Raw genomic sequence first — 16,961 nt, 5'->3', positions numbered from 1 at the left:
CCTGGGCTCCTTAGGAGTACTCTTCTCCATCCAGGCCCCACATCAACCTGGGCTCATGCTGGCAAAAAACCAGAGCCTGGGCTCAGCCAGGAGCTGGGAGAGAGGAGCCAGCAGGAGGGCAGAGCAGAAGGCTGTGCCTTCCCGCCCACAGCTGGCAGGACAAAAGGAGAACTGGGCCAGAGTTGGGGAGGACTCGGGACAGGCTTGTGTTGTATGTAGCACCCATGCACGTGAGGAGTGAGAAGTGGGAGGTTGCTCAGGAGCCAGGTGGGCAGCTCAGGGGCCCGGCCTGGTCCTCGATGAGGTGCTACGTGAAGCAGGGGCCGGCTCTCATGCCCACCCGCTGCTGCACCATGGCCCACTCGGAGAGCGTGGGGCTGTCACTCGGGGTCAGCTCTGGCCCCTTCACCTGGCCAGCTGCCCCTAGATACTCAGCCACCTCCCCAACTGCCCCCCTCCGGGGCCCCCCATTTCTCACCTGGTCTGACTCCAGCAAGCACAGGCAGCGGGTGGTGGGTGAAAGCCATGCGCGGGGAGCTGCCCTGAGAGGAGAGGGCACTGCAGAAGTCCAGCTTTCCTGACTTCTTTAGAGAAGCCGGGCCTGGGGGGAGGAAGCAGCAACACAGGGCAGGTTTAGCTGGGCTGGGGTGGGCGCGGGGAAGGCGGGAAGCCAGCAGCTCGCTCCTTCTCTCCTCAGCCCCTCCCCACCGCCCCTTCCTCCACTGTGCTCCCTCCTGCTGCTCCTTGCCCAGTCCCAGGCCTTGTTCTAGGCCTGGTTCGGAGGCCCTGTGTGTAGGCCAGCCAAGGGGTGCTTCTAACCAGAGAGGAAAATGAGGCCCCTGGGTAATGTGGGGTGGTGTGTGCCAGGTAGGGGGTGAGCAAGGGCCCCAGCCTGTGCCCTGGCAAGCAGGTAATGAAGTGAAACGGTGGGATGCAGGACCAACATTGGGAAAGGAGTGCAGGAGGAATCCCAGGGCGCCAGCTTGAGAGCCGGGAAGGGGTAAGTTTGGGAGGGACAGGCTGGGGTCTATGCCATGGTGCCCTGGGCCATGGGAGGTTCTGGTGGGAAGAAGCCAGGGCCCCGTTTAGGGAAGGGAGCACACAGCCATGAGCCCTCAGGAGGGACACAATGCCCAGCGAGAGAGCAGGGACAGAGGCCAGAGGACCTGGAGAGTCCTTGGGCTGCTCAGGCCTAGCCGGGCTGTGCAGGCAGAGCCAGAGGGGAGAAGACTCCCCCAGCCAGGGGACCCAGAAGCTCAGCTGCCATAGGATGGATAATTTCAGGGCTCTGCCCTGCTTCTGGTGCCAGAGGTGTGGGTGGCATTCAGCATGAAACAAGGGCACAGAGAACACCTTGTTTGACGTCTGTCTTTAGAAATTCATCTCTGCCCAGTGGCCACAGCATCCAAATGACAAAGCAGGGCCCCCAGGGGGCCAGGTTCTTCTGGAAAGATCAGCTCCCATCTTGGGCTGAGCTTTAAGGTTGTGCCCAGGCTGGGAAGGATAAGGTAGAGTTGGGGCAGATCTCACAGCTGCCACCCTTGGAGGACAAATCAAGTCAGTTTGGGTGAGGGGTGGAGGGGCTACAGAACAGAGAAATAAAGAGCCATCTTAACTGCAGAGGGAAGGGGCGGGGGAAGGGCGAACTCCCAGCCGCCAGCAGAGGTGTTATCTGGCAGCAGCTGTGTGCCACCTGATAGCTGGCACAGTGGGGAGGGGGGAGCATCCTACCAGCTGTGCACAGCTGTCCCCATGGCCGCACAGTGCCTCCCCAGCTGTTCCCTGTCCTGCAGCTGGGCTGCTTAATTGGCAATTTGTTGCAGCCCATGGAAACAACACACAGCGGGGTGAGGGGAAAAGGGAGCCAGAGGGTGCTGCGGGAGGATGTTGAGGGGCCGTGCGTGGCAGGACTGCCGGAAGGAGCAGAAATGCAGAAATGGCAGGCGCAAAAGCAGACAGCCAAGAAAGGAGAGAGCAGGAGCCAGGAAGAGGGGGGCTCCTCAGGAATTAGGTCTGGGCACAGGAGCCCAGGAGCCCTTGCCCCAGGAGCCAGCTGCAGACACAGTCCTCTATGCACCCCAGGGGCAGTCCTTGCAGAAGGGGTCACCTACTGAGGCCCCGGCCAGGGACCCAGGATGTAGCCCAAGAGTCTCCCGGGCCTTCTCAACTCCTCTCTCTGCCTCTCAAGGCTCCCCTAGGGAAGCATCTGGCCCATGCTGGCCCAAGTCCCTGCCTGCCACGAGGAGAGCCTGGGAGGGGCCCCAGAGTCACGCAAGGAAGCCTTCTCACAGAGGCCAGCCTCTGCTGGCCATCTAGAGGGTCTCCAGCCCACTCCCTCAGCCTGAGGCCTGGAGGCGAGCCCTCCTTTCCTCCTCCCAGGAGGAGGAGAAGCTGCCGGAACTTGCATTCGTTCTGGGGCAGCAGAAAAGCAGGAGTGCTTCCCAGCCCCACCTCGCTCCACCCCAGACTCTGCCTGCCCACTTGGCCCTTCCCAGTAGGGGCATATCTGGAAAACATCAGACGAAGTACCATTAGGTCAGACCCTCACCTTTTGGAGGAGGAGAATGATGCCCAGGGCCCAGGCCTGTCCAGAGCAGCCATGCCCTGTGCACAACCCACACGCGTGAGTCTGCACTCCCAGGCCCTGTCACACCCACAGTGAGGATAAACACAGGCTGTACCACTGGCACGTCAGCGGGGGACTCTTGCGGCCAGCCTCCTCACACACATGTGCTCATGCACATGCACACACATACACGCACGTGTTACATGCTGTCTTCCAGAGTCCTCTCTAGGTCTGTCTGCACCCTCAGTCAAGAATGGAGGTGAAGGGGGGTGGGTTCAACAAGAAGAAGATCCCTAGAGGGGACTGGGAAGGTCTGAGCTGGCTTCCTCTGTACTCTCTCCCCGTCACTAGCTTCCCTACCTGGTCTCAAAAGGACTCTGCTCATTCTTCACTAGACACTGAGCCTCTCTCTGTGAAGCTGGGCCCTTGAGACCAGTGGTTCTCATCCTGGGAGGATTCCGTCCCACTAGGGAACGTCTGACAATGTCTGGAGGCATTTTTGGTCATCAAAACTGGGGGTGGGGGTTTTGCTGCTGGCATCTTGTAGGTGGAGGCCAGGGATGCTGCTAAACATCCTGCCATGCACAGAACAATCCCCCTACACAGAATGATGAGCCCCCAGGGTGAGAAACTGCTTTAAACCATGAGGCCACGGGGTGGGGCAACCTCTAGAGAAATACCAGGAGGGGCTGCGGCCATCCCACTGTGGGGCACCAGAGGCTTGGCACCCCCTCTGCTTCCCACCGCCATACCACGGGCTCTGCTGCTGACTCTCACAGCACCCCTCCTCACCTCCACTCCCTTCCTTCAGCCTGCTCTGCCCTCCCTGGAAGATCAGGAGGCAAGAAAACAGATGGGTAATGCCCCCCGACAGGGGGACAACTGGTGGGAGGCTCACCAGGTGAACTGAGAAGGGGACAAAAAGACTCTGGGCTGCCCTTGCTCTGGGTCAGGATTCCCCGCACCCATACCTGCATCCACATCGTTGGGCCACCCGCTGGACTGGCTGCTGCCAGCTGCTGGGGAACGGCCTGTCCCGGGATAGAACACGTCATCAACAGGGCTCTCCATCTCACTGTCATCGATGGACTTGGGGCGCTTGGTGGTGCTGGGGAAGAAAGAAAGGGTCACATGGGCCAAGGATGGGCTGAGGCTCCAGGGAGTGACCAAGTGTCCAGGATAAAGAACTGTGCACAGATGGCCCTCTGGGTGGGGAGTGGTGCCGGCCGACAGCAACATTTCTGGGCACTCACTGCGTGCCCAACCCCAAGATCAGCCCTAGGGCCCCTCAAGCCATCAGCTTCAACCTGCTCCTCTTCCTCAAGCCCCTTCCCAATCTGTGATGCCACGGTCCTCCAAGCTGCCCACATCAGAGAAGTCGGCAAAACCCTCAGCTGCCTCCTGTATCCCACCTATGATTTCCTGGCAGCCCCCAGGGCTAGGGTGAGGTGAATGACGTACTCACAGGGACAAAAATGTCAGGGGGACAAAAATGCCATAAAACTCAGTCATCAATAAAGAATATTTTAGTTCCTTTTTTTTTTTTTTTTTTTTTTAGATGGAGTCTCGCTCTGTCACCCAGGCTGGAGTGCAGTGGCGTGATCTCGGCTCACTGCAAGCTCCGCCTCCTGGGTTCACACCATTCTCCTGCCTCAGCCTCCCAAGTAGCTGGGACTACAGGTGCCCACCACCACGCCCGGCTAATTTTTTGTATTTTTTAGTAGAGATGGGGTTTCACCGTGTTAGCCAGGATGGTCTCAATCTCCTGACCTCGTGATCCGCCCATCTCGGCCTCCCAAAGTGCTGGGATTACAGGCGTGAGCCACCGAGCCTGGCCTAGTCCCATATTTAAAAAAAATCAAAATGAATGCCAAAAATCTCGCAATTAATATAAACACCCGTTTAAAAAAAAAAAAAGTGGAGTGGACCCTGCCCAGCACAACTTGCCCTGGCCAGAACCCACATCCCTGCCTCCCAAGCAGCTCCCTCCCTCTCCATCCACCCCATCCTCCAGGCCCTCCCCCACTCTAGCCTTTCCAATGGCCTCCTAACTGGCTATCAGTCCCGCCCACACACACTGTTGCTGGAGAGAGCTTTCTGGAACACACACCCTCAGCATCCCCTGCTTAAAACCCCTCAGGGGTCCCCACTACCCAGGGATGAAGTCTAAATGCCTTCTTCTGGCCTCCAAAGCCCTCTGCAGGGTGCCCCGCCAGCCTGTGCAGGCTGAACTGGGATACAGGCTACCCTCTTCTCCTGGAACATTTTCCCCATACCCCCCAACAACCCCCTCTGTGTCTGGGCTCAAATGTCACCTCCCCAAGACAGAGACCTTCTTGGACTCCCACTTCCAGGCAAAGCGATCCCTTGTGCGAGTTTGTGTCCCCAGGGCTGGGTCCTTCATGACAGCACAAAGCAGGAGCTCAGTGGGTGACTGGGCATGGTGGACTCTAAAGTGTTAGAGCCAGTGCCCTCAGTGAGAGAGGTGACATTCTGAAGCACCCTAGCCTCGGTGACACAGCTGACTATAGCCACTAGGACGGCCCTGGCCCTGGGGGGAGTGGAGAGAAGATGGAAAGGCAGGGCCACTGGGCTTACCTGGTGGAAGGAGGGGAGGTGATGGACCGCCGCCCCAGGGTCACCTGGTTGATGTTGTAGTAGCTGGGACTCTCCAGGTCCGCCAGCGAGAAGTTGGGCCCTGATGCTGTTGCAACAGGAGCTGGGAAGAACGAGAGGGTGATGAGGTTTGGAGGTGGGGGGAGGCCTGATGGGGTCTGTTTCGTTGTCATGAACAGCTTCCCAGAAGCCCAGGGTGAGTTTACTGTGGGGCCAGGAGATGGGAGAAAGTGGGCCATCTGGGCTGCTGAGGAACCTCCTCCCAGCTAGTGGGTCACAGAAGAGCCTTTGGTTGTGACTTTTTCTTTTTCCTCCAAAGCAATGGAGACTGGAGACAGGCCTCTCTGGAAGACTCTATTGTACCCAGCCCAGCACCAATGAAGCCGAGAGTGTCCCAGAAAGCATCTGTTCCCATCCACCTGCCCTAAGACCCCATTAGGAGGACATCCCATGAGGTCCCACCTCCTCACTTTCAATCCCCATCCCTGGCCTGGAAGGAAGGACTCACTTACTCTGTGATACTCTCACCAGCTCCGTCACATTCCAGACCCCGGAAGTCACAAAACAGTCCTGGAAACTTAAGTGCCCTGAAGAGGGGAAAGGATGAGTGAGTCAAGACAAGGCCAGAAGGGGGCTGCCTGGCTATTTCCAAAGGTCTTCCACACTGTTGCTTCTCCCTCCCAAGTCCCGTTTCCAGCTCCAGGCTGGCCCTCAGGTCTACACCGAACAGGGGGGATCCTCTAGGTGTGCCCCCATCCCCTCAGGACAGCAAGCTAAGCTCAGTCAAGGGACAGCTGAATGAAGGGGAAGAAGTGAGGGTGGCCAGGGCAGCCAGGGTGGGGGAAGGAAGTGGAGGGGCATGAAGGATAAGGGCAGCTGGGCAGGTGGGGGGCACTGACCGTTGGGCAGTGGTTTGATGTCCGCATCTCCTTGCTGGTTTGAACTATCTGATTGTCCGGATTCTGCAGGAGACACAAAAGGGGAGAATGTGTCAGGAGCAAAGTTCCCCATAAGCACCAGCCAAGCATTGGCCCCTCCAGCCTGGTGCAAGAGCAGGGACGGCCCACCCTGGCTACAGAAACCTTCACCCCACCCTCTCCCCAAACCAGCCCCAGGAGGCTCCGGGAGACCCAAAGCAGGGAAGGAAAGACAGGCCCAGTGCAGGTGTCTCAGCCTCAGCACTGCTGACATTTGGGCTGGATTGCTCTCTCTGGTGGGGACCATCCTGTGCACTGTGGGGTATCTGAGCAGCATCCCTGGCCTCCACCCACTAGATGACAGTAGCACCCCAGTTGTGACAACCCAAACTGTCCCAAGACATTGTCCACTGTGCCCTTAAGGGCAAAGTCACCCTCAGGTAAGAAGCACCGGCCAAGAGTCAGGAGCAAAGAGGGGTCCCAAGAGAGAAGTCAGAGACCATCTCTCTCCACAGCGGGGAGAGACCCAAGGGTCCCCCATCCCCCACCCAGCTCCAGCTCCCAGAGGAGCATCCCCTTCCCTAACTTGGTTAATTGAAGCCATTCCTGTCTGCCTGTGCCTCCCCCACCTCACCTTTATGCTCAGAGGCAGTGCCTGGCAACCCAGAGGGGGGAGGTTTGCCCTGACGCTGTCGCCCGCTCTGTGCCAGCCTGTCTGGGCTGTCTCATGCCCCGGTGCCACAGCTGCTCAGAGGGAGCCCCGAGACAAGGGCTCATTGTGCAGTGGGAGCTCACAGAGGGCTGGGGGCAGGGTGGAGTGTGTGTGTGAATATTTTGCTGAGCTTGGGAAAGCCCCCCACCCTGGTCCCCCCGGTCCTCAAAGCTTTGTGTGCCAGGGGCACAACAGGGACCTCCAGAATGCCTGCCTGGGCATGACAGCTGGCGAGAGGGTGGTGGAGGGGGGCCAGGCAGGTTGTGGGGCAGGAGGAAGCCAGGCATTTGGTGAAGAATCAGCTGCTCGCAGGGGGACCACATGGGGGTGGCATCTGAAAAACGTGCCTTGGTATTGGCCAGGGCTTTGCCCGACTTTAAAGAGCATTCCTGCCTCCTGGGTCTCGCCACCACCCTGATTCAACCTGCTGGCCCCCACCATAAAGGAGGTTCACAAAAGGTGACATCAGCCCTAGGGTTGGGGTGAGGGACCCCATCAGTCACTTGGGAGGCAAGGAACAGAGCTGGGTTCTGGGGCTGGAGGGCAGGATGCAGCCCACCCGGGTGGCACCCCTGCTTGCAGCATGAGGGCCCCACCATGTCTGGGGCTGAAAGCACTGGCCATGCTCCAGGCTGCCTGCCTTAGTGTAATGGGTGAAAAAGGGTGACTGTTTCAGGCTCCACTTCCCCTCCACCCCATCCCCACTTAACTTTTGATTTTTTAATTCCAAAAAATAAATACTATTGTAGCGAGTCAAGAAAAAGTAGTTCTTTTTAATATGGAAAGTGCTAACAAGTGCTTTTAATGTGGAAGGATATACTTCACCACCTCTGGTTTGGGGTGTATCCTTCCATACCTCCCCTTTCGCTCAGCCCTGGTGGTGTGTTTGGCAAAAGAGGTTCCCACCCTGAGCCATCTCTTTGTTAGTGGCACTCTCTGCTCTGGAGGAAGCCTACCCATGTTCCCTGAGAGGGCAGCCTCTCTGTGCCATAGCATGGTGTGAATGTGAACTTTCTTGATACTACCTCACTCTTTCACCTTGGCCCATTGCTGGGTTTCTGGGTCTGATTTGACCCCCAGCCAGTCCGGGAGTGACAGCCAAGAGGTCTACGGAGCAGGCAGCCCACACCAGGGCCTCCTCAGACCCCAGTCCTGTGGTTGCTCTAAATCATGGCTCAGGAAGGGCACAACCTCAGGACCCATGTGCAGAGCTCAGCGAGGGGCACGTGGTCCCCACTCTGCTGCCCAGGGGTCTCTCTGCTATGAACCCCACTCATCCTAGGGACAACTTGGTCCCCACCAAGCCCTCCAGAGCTGGATCAGTGGAATCAGGGGAAGAAGGAGGAAGCTTCACAGTCCACCCCATGGGAGCGGCCCCGACCCACTGCGAAAGGCCAAGTGGAGATGGCAAGTCATGTGCCCGTGCACACGCGTGTGGATGCGCATGCGCGTACCCAGCCCAGGGACAGCCGAGAGGGAACCCGACAAAGAGATGGAGGTGGGCCAGCGACTGAGGCAGAGACAAATAGGGCTCCAGGAGAGCGCGACAGACAGGAAATCCTTCTAAATCAGGACACAGCCCCAAAACGTTATTGCTGTTATTACTATTAGCTCTGTGTAAAGGAGCAAGTGGGAGCAAGGATCCGGTGCGAGTGCAGCCCCTGCCACGCGCCTCCGGGCGCTGCTCCGGGCGCTGCTGGCAGCCATTTTAGACCTTGGCAGCCATCTTACGGCTGGCGGCCTCAGCCGGAGGCCCACAATGCCGCGACCGCCGGCCCCTGACATGCTCAGCTCAGCTCCAGGACAAAAGGCAGAGACATGGGAAATCTGGACCCAGGCTCAGAGGCACAGGAGCCAGGCCTGCGGCCGGGGCAGCTGCAGCCAGGGCCCCACTGATCTGCTCAAGTGGTGTTCTCCTTCTCCCTGCTGGCCAGCACACTGAAAGGAGCAGGGAAGGCTGAAGCCAGGGGCAGGGGACACCACAGCTCTACTCAAAGGTGGCTAAAGTCCTCACAGGCCATCTCTAGCCAGGGCCTTAACTAGCTCAGCAAGAGTAGACCCCTGCCCCGATAGGGCCGCAGGCACCTCGGGACACCAGGGATGTGACGGGGGAAGGTCTCTGAGCACCCTGTCAGCTCGGGGATGTGCCTTGGATAGATAGAGGAAGGAGGCTGGCAGGAACCAGCCAGTGGCTGCAGGGCCCAGAGAGGCCACTAGGTCCATGGTGAAAGGGCTCCTGGGGAGGCAGCTCCTGGGGAGGCAAGGAGACGTCCTGCCCACCAGAGGCACAACGTGGGCCAGCTTTCTTACCTGGCGGGCTCTTTGGGGAGCCTTGCCTTGAGGTCTACACCTGCTCTGGACAGGTGACAGGAGCTGCAGAGCATCTCCATGTCGTAACTGCCTTCCCTGTCTGGGCTTCCCCGGGGGAGGGGATAACCCTGGGATTTGGGACAGAAAGGAGGAAGGCCCCTTTAGGATGCCCCTCCCCAGGCCCTGCCTCGTGGCTGCTCTGCTTTTATCTGGCAGAATGGGGCTTATCAGAGCCACCAGCTGAACAAATACACAAATCCACGGTTAGTGAGAAAAAACACTCTGCCTGAACTCTTTATCTCCTGTTCGCAGGCCCCGCACACTGCCCACTGCCAACAGCACAGGAGGGGACCTGACTGCAGCACAGCAGGGCTCTGTTCTCCACTCTGAAGGTGGAGGGCAGCCTCCCGGACTCTGGCCGGGCCTCCCACTCAGTCTCCACGCTCTGTCTCTTGGCCACCCCCACTTCTTTCCTCCTCGCCCCTGAGCCCGGGGTGGCTCTCCCCTGGCAGTCCCTGCCAGGCAGGCGTACATGAGTGAGCCCCTGCCCACAAGGGAGCCCCCTCCAGTGTCTGCTCTCTCACTGGGGACAATGGGCCAGCTGGTGGCCTGTGGGCCAGTGGAGGGGCAGGGACAGTGTTGGCTGGCACAACGCGGGCAGGTGCCGGGCTCCATCTTTCATCTTTTATCCTCTGTCATCGGCCGACGCCCCCGAGGACTGTCTCTCTGATTCCCCAGTCTTCTGGGGCCATGTCCCCTGGAAGCCTTTCTGGCCTCAGGCTTCTTTCCAGCCTGCTTGCCAGCCAGTGGGGACATTAACTGTGCACCCCCAAGTTCAGGGCCACCCAACCACCCTCCCAGTCTCTTCAGGGACTGTGACTCCCAGCGCTCCCTGGAGATACTGGTTGGAGATGGGATAGAGTGGGTGCTGCTGCTTCCCCTCGCCCCACACCAACTCAGAGTTTCCCTCCATGCTGGTGCTGGAAGCTGGAGAGTTCTTTCTGTGCTCTCAGCTGCTTCCCACTTGGCCCATCGAATGCAGCTGCCTAAAACCTGAGCCCAGCTGCTGTGTCCGACAGGTGCCTTGGCCAGGCTGGCATTCGGGGTCCCTGGTTTCTGGGCCAGGCTAGGGGAGGGAGAGTATCTCAGAGCCCACAGCTCATTCTCGATGCTGTTTGGGGGTGTCAGGCTGGCTCGTGTCACACAAACACGCAGCTCTGCTGGCTGTCCTTCTCTGGGGACCTGGGCTACTCGTGAGATCCATGTCTCTGAGGCAGAGGCCTCCCCTGCCCATGGTTCTGGCCACTTTGCAGGCTTCTGGAAGGGAGGGCTACGAAGGAGCAGGCAATAAGACTGGACTCCCTCCGCATGGGCCCAAGTGGGCTCTGCTGAAGAAGCCTTTGAAACGGGATTTGGCTCCAGGTTCTGGGGCCACTCTGTATTCATCTGCACACCACTGGTCATTCCACAGCAACAACAGCTTGTGGGCTGGAGGCCTCTGGCAGTGCCCAGACCACAGCCAGGCTGAGCCAAGTGGCCACTCTGGGCCCCTCTCTTCCTTGGGGGCCCCTCAGTAACCTCTGGAACAGCCACAAAGTTCTCCTGCAAAATTGCCCTTCTCACACCCACACCAGCTCCCCTTCTCAGCCCCTGGAACAAGTCCCCACCTTACTTCTTTTATTCAGCTCTCTGCCTTTCCCCTTGGATCCCCATTTCTGATCTTACTTCCCTGTCTCCCTTGGCTCCCCTCCCTCTGTCCTTCCTTTGCCTCCCCCTCACCTCTTCAGCACCCCCCTCTTCCTTCTGCTGTTTGCAGGCACATGTGCTTGTGCGTGTTTCCAAGAGGACACTGCCTCTTCAGTAGAGCTCTGGAGGGGAAGCTCCAGCAGCCAGGAGGAGCCTGGGATTGCACATAAACTCCAACTGACAGCATGTTTTTGTTTTTGTTTTTGTTTTGAGATGGAGTCTTGCTCTGTCACCCAGGCTGGAGTGCAGTGGTGCGATCTCGGCTCACTGCAAGCCCCACCTCCCGGGTTCACGCCATTCTCCTGCCTCAGCCTCCCGAGTACTGGGAACTACAGGCACCTGCCACCAGGACCAGCTAATTTTTTGTATTTTTAGAAGAGACAGGGTTTCACAGTGTTAGCCAGGATGGTCTCGATCTCCTGACCTGGTGATCCGCCCGTCTCAGCCTCCCAAAGTGCTGGGATTACAGGCGTGAGCCACCGTGCCCGGATGCATGTTTTTAATATATATATATATATTTTCCACCTACAGATGGGGAGATAGTTATGGCTCCCACTAGGGTGAGGGAGGAATTCCTGCTGGCTACAGCCAACACTGCCCTCAGCTCCCGCTCGAAACAAACTTGTACTGTGAAAGGGGTCATGTGTAATTTGCTGGCCAATTGCCCCCACGGACTTTGGCCTAACAAGTTTTATGGAGGCTGAGGGGTGTGCACAGATTTGGCCTTAGCTGAACCCACATATGCATACCCAGGTATGTGCATACACTTGGATGCATACACTCATATGCTCAGACTCAGACAGACACACACACACACACACGCACACACACACACGGAGGTGCCACTAGCCACTTCTTGCCGTCCAGAAAGGGTGGAGTGAGATGGTACATCTGGAGCCACCAGAGAGGAATCCCCTTCAACTCTGCAGGAACCGCTGGCCTTTGGAAACGGGGAGAACAGCCCTTGGGGTGTGCCTGCCCATCCCCTGGCCCTCCCAGGCCTGACATTCCAGAAGCAAGTGGGGGTACATTCTGTTCTGGGGGTGCCTCTGGGCAGCTGCAACACCCCATCCTCTGAAGGGCTGATGCGATTCTGGGGCCAATCACTGGCCCTCCCAGCACTGCACCCGCCTCCTACTTCTCTCCCCCTTCCTCTGAGATTCCGGAGCGTCCAGGGCACAGGAAACCCAATCTCAAGGGGAGCCAGAGGCCCCGCCTGTAGCAATCAGAGCTGGAGAATGTAACTATTGTGCCTCCTGAAACTGAAGTCTGAGAATCTGAGACACCCTGAGGAGGGGAACGGTGGATAGATGGGGGGCTAAGGGGACGGGTCACAGAGGGGTTCTCCCCGTCTCAGCAGACAGGAGACTCAGGGGACCAAGGAAGTCCTTGAGAATGCAGGGCAGCCAGAGGGCAGACCAGGGGGATGAGGCTTGGCCAGGGTCTGGGCCCACGGGGCTTCTAGGATATTCCTCTCCTTCTCTCCATTCCTCACCCTGCTCCACCAGCCACCATGCATGTGCACACACACATGTGCACAAACACACACACACATGCACACACACATCCTGGAGTCATCCTGAGGTGGCAGGTTTTTCCCTCCTCTGTCATCCCTAGAGTCTCACATGGTTTAAAGCAGGAGCCTGAACAAGAAGCAGAGCCCGCAAGCTGTGGGTGGGGGCAGGGATAAGGACAGGGGAACATGTCACCCCATTATCGTCCTCTCCCCTTTCCTCATTCCCTCCCTGCTCACAGATCCAAAGGGGCTTCCGCCTTTGACTTGACTGACCTGCTGGAGATGGGGGAAGAGGACATGGCAGAGGGGATAAGTGACAGGAAAGAGGAAGAAACCGAGTGACACCCACATGTGGTCTAGGCCTGCTCTGGCTGCCCCTAGGGCCTAGGCTCAAGAAAAGCCATTGTTGGGGGCGGGGGTGTAGGGAAGGCACAGGAACCTGGCAGATGAAGGGCCAGCATCTGGATGGGACATTCCCCTCTCCATCCCCTGACCCCAGGAAGAACTACTTTCTCCATTCCAACACATCCCGGCCTCTACGGGTGCCCCTGGAGCAAGTGCCAGGCCTGGCTACTACAGGACTCACAGCTCGGCAGTGAGGCTCCGGGAAGCGAGGAGAAAGCAAGTCCATCAGCTCATCTTGTACCCAGGAGACCAGCAGAGCAGTCTCACACTTCATCTGAAAGCCTCAGGCCCCACACGGTGTTGAGGTGAAGAAGGCCTGTCTCCTACAGTCCTTGGTTGCCTCCACTCCCCATGTGGAGATAGACTCGTAGCCAGAAGCCTTCCAGCCACACAGCCCATCACTGCCTCCCTCATATAATGAGAAAGGTGTTCCTAAGCTTAAAATTTTCCTCCAAGAAAACAATAGAACTCCCACCTCCCTTCCATCCCCAGCAAGTGGCCCCGGAGCCCTCCAGGGAGTTCTTCTGGTGTGAGCTACTCAGCGTTCTCTGCTTGGCTCCGGTTCATTAGCAGCCGTCCCCAGCCCAGGGAGAACTCCTTTAGATGGGCCCAGGCATGGAGCGGCAGAAGAAGCCAGGAGGCACTGGGGAACTGAATGCTCAGTTGCTCTTCCCCAAGGGATGACAGGAGTGGCCAGCAAAGGGGAGAGAGAAGGGATATGCCCCTGGTGCACAACAGAGCACCCAGCAGGTGGACAAAGGCCCACCTGCCAATGGCCACTCCAGGACCAGCCCAACAGTTAATAAATGAGACCCCCAGCCACAGCAGCAATGGGACATGCGAGTGGGCCTGCAGGCTCCTCCTGTGTCTGCCCATGGCAAGGTGACCCAGCACCAAACCTAGCACCTCAGATACCTGACTATGGAGGGAACAAGTGGACCCAGGGCACGGCAGCAGCACTGTCTGGGGTGTTTCAGAGATACCTGGGGTAGGAATTCCCATCAGAGCAGAAGAGATTGAAGATGACAGGCAAAGATCAGGCAAGGACGAAGGCAAAGAAAAACATCTTGGGGAGATGGAGAAAGGCAGGAGCCATTGGCCTGGGTCTGCTTCCCCTGTCCTCTGAGCCTGCCCTTGGCCTACCCAGGGAGGTGCCCTTGGTCTGGAGCCTGTGTCCACTGAGGGGGTACAACACGGTGCTCTACCACTGTGGATACCCTATCCTGGGTGAGCTGGCCTTGCCCCAGCACAGAGGGGCCGAAGGGGGCATGCTGAAATGGAGGGTAGGAGGAGGAGGGAGGTGGGTGGCCAGCAACGGCATACCAAGGCTCCCCCGAATTCACATCCGTGCTCCAGAACCTACCAGCCTGTGACTTTGGTCAAGTTATGAACTGTTTCCTCATCTGTAAAAGGGAGATAACACCTACCATTAGCATTCCTGGGTAAGGAATAAATGAGAAAACATGTATAATAAGGTGCTTAGCTCAGGGCCTGGCTCATAGTTGGGGCTACATAAATGTCGCCTGTCCTTCCACCTGGATTACTATTTCCCTTCATCTCCATTTGCTGAATGCTTATTCCTCCTTCTCAACTCTGTTCAAATGCCACCTCCCACCCTGGTGGGGGAAGCTGTGGCTGACCCTCAGCTCCCCTCCCCAGGAGCTCATGCTCTTGAGTACATGGTGAGTGTGTCCTAGATTGCAGTTTTTGGTGTCTTGCCCCAGGGACCACTGCCAGTGAACAGAGGGGCTCCCTTGGGGCCTGGCCCACTACCATCTACAAAGAGCAACAGAGAGGTTTCTCTGCAAATATAATGGCAGAGCCTGGGCAGACACCTGTACAGGCATATCCCTCCCCACATCGGTGTGCAATAGCCATCCAACGGTCTCAAGACAGTCACCATACTAGAAACAGGGGTGGGGGAGAGAGGGCCAACAGGGAACAGGGAGGATAGAGCTTGTCCCCCTAGACTCTGGGAGTGCTGGGCCCAAGGCCTGCCCAGCCCAGCCCAGCCTTGGAATACAGAGAGCTGAGAAAACCAGGAGCACAGGCACAGGCCCATGGGCGTCCAGGCCAGGCGCCTCTCCTGGCAGTGCTGGCTGGTGCCACGATTCAGCCGGCAGCTGGAGCCAGCATTTCTGAGAGGGCCTGGGGCCAAGAGTCATGTGATGGTGGGGTCCAGGCAAGCAGCCCCCAGCCCCTGAAGCTTCTATCCCCTCCCCAACTTGACGAAGAAAAACTGACAGTGGAGAATGCCCTCCATACCCCACATGTCAAGAAAAGAGAGGGGCCCTGGGGAGGGGGGGTCCCATCCCACCAAGGGGCCTGCAGAGCTGCTCTTCCACCCCCACCCGCTTTCTCTATTTCCAGCACTGCCCTTTCTGGCCCTTTGAGCTGCCCAGGACAGGACAGGCTGGCCAGACAATCACCCTCACCCCCAGCTGCTCTTAGGGCTATTAATAGTGTCCCAACCTCCCAGGGCTGGGCATCACCCTCCTCCTACCCCCAAATACACTTGCCCTTGGTCTAATTATTCATAAAGGGACAGAGTCCTCCAGACTCTAATGCCAACCTGGTATGAGAAGCAGGAGGCGGAGGCTCTGCAGGCCACTCAAGGGATGCGCCTGGGACAAGCAGGAGTTTGGAGGAGGGATGCGAGAAGGCAGGAAGCCCCAGAGCCAGAGAGCAACCAAAAGACAAAACTAAAACTAAAAGATAGAGAGAAAGGGAGAGAGAGAAGGAGGAGCCACAGTAGAGAATCAGGGCCAAAGCAAAGAAAGAAGACTGGGGCAAAAAGAATCAGAGAAGTACAGTACAAGATTCTGAGAGAGGCAGGGAAAGGGGACAAAAACAAAAAAGAGCAGAGAGGAAATTATTCCTTTGGGTGAAGGAAAAAAAAAAAAACAGAAAGAGGAAAACTTTCCTAAAGATACTCAAGAGTGGCTTTGTGTGCACAACTGCTGGGCTGCATGCAGCTGCCAGCATCTGTCTGGTGGGCACTCAGCAGAGTGAGGAGCTGGGGAGACCCCAGGACAAGGAGCCCCTACTCACCCACCCCTGAATGCTTCTGGGGAAGGGAGGGAAGGAAGAAGAAAAGGAAAAGGAGGAGGCTCAGAGAAGGAACAACTGGCTAAGAAAAGGAAGGTGGAAGAAGTGAGACCCTATAGAGCAGGAAATTCACTTTAGCCCAGGGCAGGGGAAGGTCCCTAAGCTCTCTGCCTATTTGCCTGAGGAAATCAAAAAGGACAGAGGGTCGGCAGGGATTGGGGAGCATCAGCCTCCACCACCACCTCTCTCTGCCCCCTGCTCTCTTTCTGGCCTTAAGCAGGGTTCTGCTCCTGCCTCCTTCCACTGTTCCCTTTCCTTGGAAGAATCCATCCAGGAAACCTCAGGGCCTGGGATTAGAACTGTAGAACCCACCGACTTCAATTCACCCTGTGGGGAAGGGGAAGTGGGAGTTAGGCTGAAGCCACCTGCCTCCCCTCCTCAGGTGCTAACTTCCTCAACCCCTGTGAGAGAGCACTCAATACCCCTGTGAGAGAGCACTCAATACCCAGGCTGGTGACTCCAAAGGGGCCTCCTTCACCCGGAGACTTGCCTTGGTGCAGCAGGGACTGACCCTGGCTCATGGACAAGCAACAAACACAAATGCCCACCATAATCAGATGTTTAAGTGGGGCCCTTCTCCCACCTGGAGGCTGGAAACTAAACAGCCTTTCCTCCAAATCCCACCTACACAGGGAACCTCTGGCTGGTCCACGGCTGGGGAAGTGGGAGGCTCTAGCTCTGGAAGGCATGAGAGCCCCAGAGACCTGGCCACCAGGCCACTCAGGCCAGGAGGTCCTGACCAGGAACACCCCACTAGACCATCAGCCCCTTGAGGACAAGCCCTCTCTGTTGGTTTTGTTTGCTGCTACATCCCCCACATCTCAAAGCACAGCTGCAGTGGATGATAAGACTCCAAAGAGACCCTTCTAGATCCTTCTTCAAACCATGGCTACACTGACCACCCAGGGAACAGAGGCACCAGCTAGCTGACATCTTCCCCCTCCTGAAGAAAGAATAGCTTTCTTGCAGCCCAACCACCGACACTCATGTCCAGTGAATTAATGTGGAAACCCTGATGCTGCTAATCTTCCTGCAAAGCCGAGCTGGTTCCAGACACAGGACTGA

At 57.6% G+C, this 16,961-nt stretch overlaps 1 protein-coding gene across 15 annotated transcripts in view; it reads right to left on the bottom strand.

Annotated features, from left to right (window-relative positions):
* Positions 1 to 16,961, bottom strand: part of NFIX (nuclear factor I X) — a 103,436-nt gene that overhangs the window by 19,623 nt on the left and 66,852 nt on the right. For 10 of the 15 annotated variants that reach the window (XM_016935214.3, XM_063801276.1, XM_063801275.1 and 7 more), the window contains exons 3-7: positions 6,082 to 6,144; positions 5,695 to 5,769; positions 5,165 to 5,285; positions 3,538 to 3,674; positions 479 to 601 (exon numbers count right to left, since the gene is read on the bottom strand). In XM_016935214.3, the coding sequence (XP_016790703.1) occupies positions 479 to 601; positions 3,538 to 3,674; positions 5,165 to 5,285; positions 5,695 to 5,769; positions 6,082 to 6,144 (519 nt within the window). The remainder of the gene's footprint in view (positions 1 to 478; positions 602 to 3,537; positions 3,675 to 5,164; positions 5,286 to 5,694; positions 5,770 to 6,081; positions 6,145 to 16,961) is intronic. The other 5 variants (XM_063801278.1, XM_054672916.2, XM_016935211.4 and 2 more) reach the window with 1 other exon arrangement.

The sequence above is a fragment of the Pan troglodytes genome, chromosome 20 (assembly GCF_028858775.2).
Source record: "Pan troglodytes isolate AG18354 chromosome 20, NHGRI_mPanTro3-v2.0_pri, whole genome shotgun sequence".
Classification (NCBI taxonomy): Eukaryota; Metazoa; Chordata; class Mammalia; order Primates; family Hominidae; genus Pan; species Pan troglodytes.
This window is presented reverse-complemented; position numbering and strand designations above follow the sequence as displayed.